A 9,888-nucleotide genomic window follows, 5' to 3' on the forward strand; every position below is an offset into this window, starting at 1 on the left:
ATGATAGTAAACTTTATTCAATAAAATCACATTGTACAATGGGGAAGAGGAAAGTGGGGCATTCTTCTAACCAAACAATGACCTACTCATTCTCTTTGATAGCACTAGCCAAAACTAAGGTAGCATGATTACATCGTAAGGTATACTATCAAAAGAAAAGCTATCTCTAATTAAACTAATGTCCTCAATGATCTAGGTAGCTTCTAAACAGTAGGCTCTATCCGATTTCAAGAGATCCACAAAACTCAGCAAAGTTACATTCTACCATCACCTTTAAGAAGCTGGTATTTTGGTAGAACAAAAGTGCCAATCTCATCACTGAAGCTGCTATGTAGAGGGGATTTAAATGTTTATGCAAATGATGACATGATGCCACTAGAACTTCACCTTTATTGTACCTTATAAGAAAACCTATAAAGTTGTGATTTTCAACTATGCTTTGTTGGCTTTAATTTCGTGTCAAATTTGATTGTATTTTGTCAATCTTTTCCCTATATATTTGTGGGATTTAATGTAAGGGTTGACAGTGAGAGTTTGGTGAAGATTTGTGAAGAAAAGTGATGTTCGTGACTAGCTCACGAGTGGACAACCTGTGAAAAGTCACGTGAAAAGCACATGCTGGAATCTAAATAATCTTTTTCTAGACTGTATTTTGCAAGTCACTTTGCGACTTTGTCAACCCGCAAGTGACTTACGAAACTCTCTGCCTGGATGATTTTAAAGAATGTTTTCCTCATTTCTTTACACACACTATATAAGCATACATTATCCACGAAATTGTAAGGAGATTTTCAGAGAGAAAATCCTAGAAATACACTTAAGAGTTAGAGATTGTAAACCCACAATCATCTACACAATTTCTCTTAGTTTTTCTCCACTCCTATCTCTCTAATTACAAATCCTTGAGAGGTTCTTAGCCCAAACACTTAACTCACCCAATTTGAGTGTTGAGAGAAGTTTTGATACATGTGGGAAGCATTGGAAGAAGCCATTGATTGGCGGATGCAATTTGGAGCTAATTACGGGACCCAGATAACTAGTGAAGACAAGACTCGATGAAGTCCATTGGAAGCTAGAACTCGGAGGGTTCAAGTACAGTGGGTAGATTACGCTGGAGGTTCTTTTTGATATCCTTATACTCCAACTTTATTCACTAATAGATCATTTCAGCTTAGAGGACCGTAGAAAGGTTTTTCACCGAGTATTTCAGTTTCCTCTTTAATAATACGTCTCGGTGTTATCTTGCGTTTACATCTCTCTTTCCTTACTCTTTGTGCTTAACATTTATTGTTTAATACTTATGTTTATGCACTAGAGTAGTTCTGGTTTATTGCATTTCATTTACTCTTGTTCTGCACTTAAATAAGTAGAGTAAAAGCAATTTAGCCATAAGTGTAAAATTGAGGGTCTAAACAAGCAATAATAGTTTTACTATTGAGCTTTCAAAACCAAAACCCATAGAGGTGCTCTTCTTAGATTGAGAGATTGCAAAGTTGAGTTTATGGATTGAATTAGAAACTAGGGGCTGCCACTTTGTTGTATGAAGCTTAGCTACCCGAATTTGCCGGTGCTACACTTCCAAAAATTCAAGTCGATAAGTATCAGCCCAAGCCCACAAATCCTTGGATGAAGGAATTTTATTCTCGAAGATCAGCTTGTTCCTGCAATTCCAAATCATCCAACATGTAATACAAAGAGTGTCAAAATCCAAAGAAGTCAGATTTTTTGAGGCAACCTCCCTTGCATCAATAAAACTAATTTGATATGATTGCCTAAGACCATTACAGAAATGAGTTTGCATCCAAACAAACTGTGAAAAAGAACATTCCCAAAACAAGTGGCTATTCGTCCCAACTTCATCATTATGCACATGAGAAAGAATTGGAAATCTTTCTATTAAAGTTATGATTTATTGATACATTTTTTTGATAGAAAATATGTCGAAATTCATAAAGTAATATATCTTTGGATTATAATGTCTAGACTTAAAGTCCCAAAAACTTCCTAAGAGATTCCAAAGAAAAATATTTACAAACAATTTGGTTGTCTATAAATGCAGAAAATATCATTGCGATTAGTGGTCTATAAATACAAAAAGTCTCGTTGTATTTTGTACAAAAGTTAGATTTAAAGAAATATGTAAAGTTTTATTTCCTTTTATTTTCTTTTTCATTTTTTTTACACAAGCACATATGTACTATGTAGACACTTGATTTTGCACTCATAATTTAATCTTGGATGATAACTAGAATGACCACTCATATATCCGAAAATCATAGTTGTATAACATGCATTAATTCATTCATTGCATATCATAAAAATGATCTTGAGATTCTAACGGTCACGACAGTATGCCTAATTCCTAAATCGGATCGTCAAATTGAAAGAAATCACATGATCAAGTTTTCACGGTCTGCATGCATTTTGTTTGGGTGGAACCGACCATGCATGATTAATTTAATTTAATTATGATTGGTTAAAAAATTAAAATTAATTAAATAATTCTGTGATTGGTTGTTGGTTAGTATTAGAAATAAGCTTGCTTGCATGGGAATAAAGTGGATAATAAGATAACAACAAAATTGTGGATAATTGAGTCTTTTTAGAATATTTATCTATCAGATGATTATTACTATAAAGACCTAAATATCAAGAAAAATGGATTAATTTTTAGAATATGAATTAAAAACGCATCTAGGTGCAATTCTTGGCTAAAAAATCCTCAAAAAATGGGTCCAAATCAAACCAAAATTAAAAAGGGTGCTCAGCACCCAAGAAGGCCTATCAACACTCTTGGAGTGCTGATCGGGACATGGCAAGTGCTGATCGGCACTTCCCAAGTGTCGATTGGCCCAAATACTTGGCCCGGTCTAGGAACCTCCTAATTAAGAAAAAAACCTATCTTTTTCGAATTTTTAGAGATAAGGACACGTTCCAATTCATACATGATCTTATTCAGCTTATTTTTCATGCATCCCAAACTTTATAAATTGGGGGGAGACCTCCCAACATTTAGCACCTTGTTCTGACCCCTTTTTCTGACCCTTCTTTTTTGACTTCTCCGCTCCCCTTACATTAAAGACGTTTTGGAAGCCTTGGCTTTAAGAACTTTTTTTTTTTTTTTTTTTTGGTAAATAAAGTATTTTAGACCTCAAAGAAGTGAAAATTTCTTTAATTTCTAAAATATTCTTCTATTGAAGGGTATGCTCATGCAAGAGTTTAGTTTCATTCTTATGTTTATGTTTATCAACATACCAATTTGTGCTGAATTTAGGGAGCTCATTTGTGAGCAAACACCACGGGGCAGACATTTCAGGCAATATATACGGTTTTACAACAACATGTTTGCATTTACCTCAATGGGAGTGCACGTAGATGAAACCATGGCCTTGAATAGTCGAGGAATATATACATTTCGGGCCCAAGGTGCCATCTATCATAGAATTGGTAGTCTTTTACCACATACACCTCTAAGTGTACGGCATCTACAATTATATATCTACGACACTGGTCTTGAAATACAACGCAAAATGTCTCAATCTGTAGAAGCTCATGAAGATATTGTGCAACTTATTCAAAGGATCTTAGACATGCATAACCCATTTGTGGAGAAATTTCGTCAACTATCTCGAAGTCCAAATTTACATCAATGTAAACTTTTGATTAAAGAACAACCTTTAAACCAACCTCAATATTGCCTTCCCAGTGCTTCCTAAGTGGCAGCTATTATTGTAGGAGGAGAAGAAGCTGGTCATTTAAGTGGTAGAGAAATTTTGGTTCAAACATTTGGTGGTAATCTGATCAATGTTCAAGATACAGCAGGATATTATGATCCATTGCAGTACCTAATACTTTTACCATTTGGAACATATGGATGGGATATCAATACATGCGACACTAATAGAAATAAAGTGTCATGTCGTGAGTATTATGCATTCATCTTTCAGGTAACAGTTTTATTATTTTCAATTTTTTTTACTTCAAAATGCCACTTACACTATAAAATAACTGAACCTACATTTATTTTTACTAATGTCCAAGATTCGCGACGATGCTCTATCAATGATTTGGTATGGAGGACGCCTTTCACAACAGTATGTTGTTGATAATTATGTAAAAATTGAAACACACAAGCTTAGGTGGTTTGAGCACAATCAAGATTCTATTAGGGCAGATCTGTACCAAGGCCTACAAGATGCTTTCCATGAAGGAGAGAGTGATACTGGTAATATAAATTTTACACTTGAAATTTACATTATCTTATTAATGGCAAATTGGTAGGAATATTTATTAATGACCCAGCTTTTTCACCTTATATTTAGGAAATGTTGGACATAGAACCATTCTACCTTCATCATTTGTGGGAAGCCCACGCAATATGATCCAACGATTTCAAGATGCAATGTCATTGGTTCAAAAGTTTGGGAAACCAGATTTATTCATCACAATGACGTGTAATCCAGGATGGGAAGAAATCCAAAATGAGCTTTTACCCGCACAAACCGCACAAGATCGTCCAGACTTGCTTTCAAGAGTTTTCAAATCAAAATTTGAAGAATTGAAAGATGATATTGTGGTTAAAGGGGTTCTCGGAAGAGTTATTGTATATGTGCAAGTCTTTGAGTTCCAAAAAAGGGGTTTACCACATGCACACATGCTTATAATTCTCGACGAAGATGATAAATTGCATAATCCAGAGGATTACGATCGAGTTGTTAAAGTAGAAATATCGTGTAAGGAGGAACAATCTCAGTTACATAAAGCTGTACTGAAACATATGATACATGGTCCTTGCGGAGTACAAAATCCAAGATCACCATGTATGAAAAATGGGCGATGTAAAAAAGGATACCCAAAGCCTTTCTCGCCAGAAACCTACCAAGGCAATGACTCATATCCTGTTTACAAACGATATGATACTAATAATCCCGTGCCATTAAATGATTATTGCAGGATTATGGTAGACAATACTTGGGTTGTTCCATATAATCCTTGATTACTGCTAAAATATAATTGTCATATTAATGTTGAAATATGTTGCAGTATCAAGAGTGTAAAGTACTTATACAAATATGTGTATAAAGGCCCAGATCGTGTCTCTATGGAAGTTAGACCAGGCCCAAATTATGATGAGGTCCAACAGTACGTTGATGCAAGATGGGTATGTGCTCCAGAGGCATGTTGGAAGATATTTTCTTTCCCTATGTATCGAATGTACCCTGCCGTTTTTCGTTTGCAAATTCATCTTCCAGATAGACAACAGGTACATTTTAGACCACATGAACCAATTGCTAATGTTTTGGAGCGAAGTAAAAAGACAATGCTCACTGAATTTTTTTATATGAATACGATTGATCATGATGCACGAAATTATCTATATAGAGAGTTCCCTGAGCATTATTGTTGGGATTATAAAAACAAAACATGGACTCAAAGAAGATCTCATAAAAAAGTAGTGGGCAGGGTATATACTGTTTCACCATTTGATGGAGAGAAGTTCAATTTGCGTGTTCTTCTTAATCATGTCAAGGGGCCAACAGGATTTGACAATTTATTGACTGTGAATGGGATAACCTATCCAACTTTTAAACAAGCAGCTGAACATAGGGGTTTACTAGAGAATGATAACAGCATACGACAATGTCTACTTGAGGCAAGAGACATTCGAATGCCGTCAGCTTTAAGAAGATTGTTCCCAACAATATTGGTATTTTGTTTACCAATTGGAGTAAGAGAATTGTGGAATGAGTTCTATCCATATATGATAGAAGATTACCCATCAACATCTGTTACAACAGAGACACTTCGTACAAATAAACTTCTCAATGATTTAGAGGCATTACTCTTGCAACATGGAAAACATATTACAGAGTATGATTTGCCGATTTTAACTGGAGAATGTGACAATGATTCAACTATACCAAGACTCATACAAGATGAGCTAACTATTCCTAATATAGATGAAGAATTCACTTTAATTGAGAAGTTGAATAACGACCAGAGACTTGCATATGAGACAATCATGACAGTTATTGATCGTAACGAAAGCATGATATTCTTCGTCGATGGGCCAGGGGGAACTGGGAAAACATTTTTGTATCGCACAATATTGGCAGCCTTGAGAAAAGCTGATCACATTGCAATTGCCACAGCTACATCTGGCATAGCAACAACATTACTCCCTGGTGGAAGAACAGCGCATTCCAGGTTTAAGATTCTTTTAACTCTAGATGCTTCATCTACTTGCTCAATAAGTAAACAATCAGACTTAGCTGAGCTTATTAGACGTGCCACCATAATAATTTGGGATGAAGCCCCAATGGTAAATCGACGTGCACTCGAATCTTTAGATAGAACATTTAGAGATATTATGGAAGTAAATTTACCTTTTGGTGGGAAGGTGCTAATTTTGGGTGGAGATTTTCGTCAAGTACTTCCGATTGTTCCAAAGGGTACAAAGGCAGAAATGATTGATGCATGCATAGTCAAGTCCCCATTATGGAAAGATGTCAAAGTGTTACATTTGAAGCAGAATATGAGGTCTAGCAATGATGAAGAGTTTGCTGAGTACATACAACACATTGGTGATGGGAATGAACCATATATAATTGATGATTTGATTAAACTACCCCCTTCAATGGCAATGCAATGGGAGGGTCAGCATTCTATATACAACTTGATTTATCAAGTTTTTCCAAATTTATAAGACCATGTCAATGATGCAAGGTATATGGTTGATAGGGCTTTGCTAACACCTATAAATGATGATGTTGAACAACTTAATGCAAAGATAATTTCTGAGTTTCCAGGAGATGAGTTTACATTACATTCTTTTGATGAGGTTGAAGGAGATACACAACATCTATATCAACAAGAATTCCTAAATTCTATATCTCCAGGGGGTTTACCACCAAATATATTACGGCTAAAAAAGGGTGCTCCAATTATGTTGTTGTGCAATATAGATCCAAAAGCCGGATTATGTAATGGTACAAGATTGATATGCCGTGGATGTTTTAACAACGTAATTGATGTTGAAATTTTGACTGGACAATATGTGGGTACACGCATTTTTTTGCCAAGAATCCCTTTGAAGACAACAGAAAATGTACACCTGCCATTTGTAATGATCAGACGACAATTTCCTGTACGTTTAAGCTTTGCACTCACAATAAACAAAGCGCAAGGTCAGACAATTCCAACTGTTGGAATTTATCTTCCTGGTCATGTTTTTAGTCATGGCCACTTATATGTGGCATTGTCAAGGGGAGTCTCCCAATCCACTACAAAACTATTGGTGCAAAAAGGCAGAATACCTGAGGAGGAAGGTGTTCACACAAGAAATATTGTGTATAAAGATGTTTTGTTCCCTTCATCATAGGTATTAATTAACAATTGAAAAGAACTGTCTTACATATAGATTTATTTTAATAATTTACAAATTTTAATGGTTATGCTATCTTCATTTTAATATTTCATTATTTGAAGTTTTTTATGTATACAATTAATTGGTAACAGGAAGGATGCCTAACTCAAATGTGAGGATTGAGTCCACTATGCTAAATAATGGAGTGCATGCTGTTCCTACTGCTCATTGGGAGAAGTGGAAGGATGATCAGTCAATATCGAACATGGAGGCCATTGATAACAAGGTATATTTCTTTCTAATGATATCTTTAATCAGTATCCTTTCTATTGTTTTATCAAAATTAATATTCAAAATGTCATGTTACGAATGGGTTAGGTTCGAAAATTGCAAATTTATTCACCTGGTTGGGGATTCACTGTTCGAGTTGACAAAAAAGAGCTTTGGAGAGAAGTGAAACGAGTTTTAGAGTCACAAGAATTGGAAAGGTTTGTTATGCTATTTTTTAAAATAGGAAAATAACTAATTGATAAGTTTAATATACAAACATTTTTTTTCCTTCATTTTCAAGGACCAAGAACAAAGACAAACAACAAATCGCTGTCAAGAGCAATGAAGTTTCCAACATCCATAAGAATAAAGACAAAGGAAAAATGAAGGACGATGTGATCTCTAACACTCATGCCAACAAAGACAAACGGAGAATGAAAATCAAGGACAATGTGGTTTCCAACATCAAAGAGCAAAAAAAGATACGAACAAAAAAAATCAAGGACGATGCAATCTTCAACACCAAAAACAGTAAAGACAAACAGAAAATGAGAGTCAAGGACGATGCGATAATAAAGCAGGTACAAAACATTACCACGTCTACTTAAAAAAAAAATTATATAGTTTTTAAATTAATTTTTTTTTAAATTTTGGTAATTAAATGATAGTTCTTCAAGTCCCAAGCTGAAGTAGACCATTTCACATACATGGAGCTATGCAATATCATCACAAGGTCAGTTCAAATATTTCATTTTACAAGTTTATGCATGATATTTATAGTGCTTATCATTATTGTACGTTTTAAAGTCTCTATTAATAACACAAACTAACACATTTTGTATCATAGGTTCATGGCAAATGCTGCTGGAAAGCAATTACAATGTGAAACAAATAGCATTGCTCCACCAACTTCTCCACCGTAGTCGTCATAATATTAATAAGTTCACCTATTCCATGTTTCAGATGTAGTGCATTATTTTACAGTTTTATCATAATTGCTTTAGGCAAGGTCATCACATGTATTTTGTATTTAGTCTTATTGTTACAGTTTTATTATGCATTTTCAATATATGCACTATTTATAAGATTTATTTAGATGATCTTTTTTTTCCTCCCCCTAAAGGCTAATACTAAATTATTGCATTATCTCCCAATCAATAACACGTTGATTGCTGCATAATTTTTTTTTTTTGGGGAAAAATGGATAATAATTACGGAATACTAGCCTCTGAGCACGCGCTCACGCGCGTGCTCAGAGGCTCTTCTATTTTTTGGGTAAGGATTAATTTAGAGCATTTATTATAATTTGGAATTATTACATTTTTCAATCACAAAAAAAAAAAAAAAAAAACCTAGGAGTGTAATGAGTGTCATGTGTGGAATTATTGCATGAAGTTTGTTAATATATGTTTGATTTAATCATGATCTTGTTCATTATTCATATTTGCCATGTTTATATGTTTAGTTGGAAATTTCTTTGACATGTTCTTTAGTTGATTTACAAGTTTTAATTCTTTTTTTACTTGAAAATCTGAAATTAATCACCAAAACTCTTTTTTTTTTTTAAATATTAACAGATCTGTATTTTCACTAAATACATATTCGAAAATTTTTTTTGAGTCAAAAACAAATCTGTATTTTCACTAAATACAGATCTGAAATTTTTCGAGTCAAAAACAGGTTTGTATTTTCATTAAATACGGGTTTGAAATTTTTTCTGGACACAAAATAGATCTATATTTTCATTAAATACAAATCTAAAAATTTTCTAAAAAAGTTTTCTTCTTAAATAGAATTGCTGAATTTGAATTTTCAAAGAATGAATTGATATTTAGGTTAAGGCTTTTCTTTTTCTTTTTTTGGTCATTCCATAAATATGTGATGCATGCATAATAGATTTGAATTATGAATATGAATCCTCTTCTAAAATCCCATTTTTGATCCTTTACAAAACATATCTGATTTTTATTAACCAAATCTCTTTTTTTTTTCTTTTTTTTTTTTTTATCCTTTACAAAACAAATCCGATTTTTTTGTTAATCAATTTTCATTTTCTCTCAACCTTACAAAATAGATCTGATTTTTCTTTGAGAAGACAACATATTAATAAGACGAATTTGTTTAAATTAATTTTGTCAATTAAAATGTTTGTTACATGTATTACAACATATCATTCAATGTCATACAAAAGGGTATATAATGGATATTAGAATCTAGAAGACCAGACTCTATCTGGGCGGAATAGGTGCCTA

The 9,888-nt window shown here is 33.7% G+C and overlaps 1 protein-coding gene and 1 pseudogene across 1 annotated transcript; both read left to right on the forward strand.

Moving 5' to 3' along the window:
• The first annotated feature begins 3,530 nt into the window (after positions 1–3,530).
• Positions 3,531–4,996, forward strand: LOC115989891. Its single transcript, XM_031113766.1, has 4 exons — positions 3,531–3,633; positions 3,736–3,947; positions 4,042–4,225; positions 4,323–4,996. Exons 1-4 carry the CDS (start codon positions 3,531–3,533, stop codon positions 4,994–4,996), a joined length of 1,173 nt encoding a protein of 390 aa, XP_030969626.1.
• Positions 4,997–5,101: 105 nt separating this feature from the next.
• Positions 5,102–8,559, forward strand: LOC115989893 (annotated as a pseudogene).
• Positions 8,560–9,888: the final 1,329 nt, after the last annotated feature.

This window comes from Quercus lobata, chromosome 5, assembly GCF_001633185.2.
Source record: "Quercus lobata isolate SW786 chromosome 5, ValleyOak3.0 Primary Assembly, whole genome shotgun sequence".
NCBI lineage: Eukaryota > Viridiplantae > Streptophyta > Magnoliopsida > Fagales > Fagaceae > Quercus > Quercus lobata.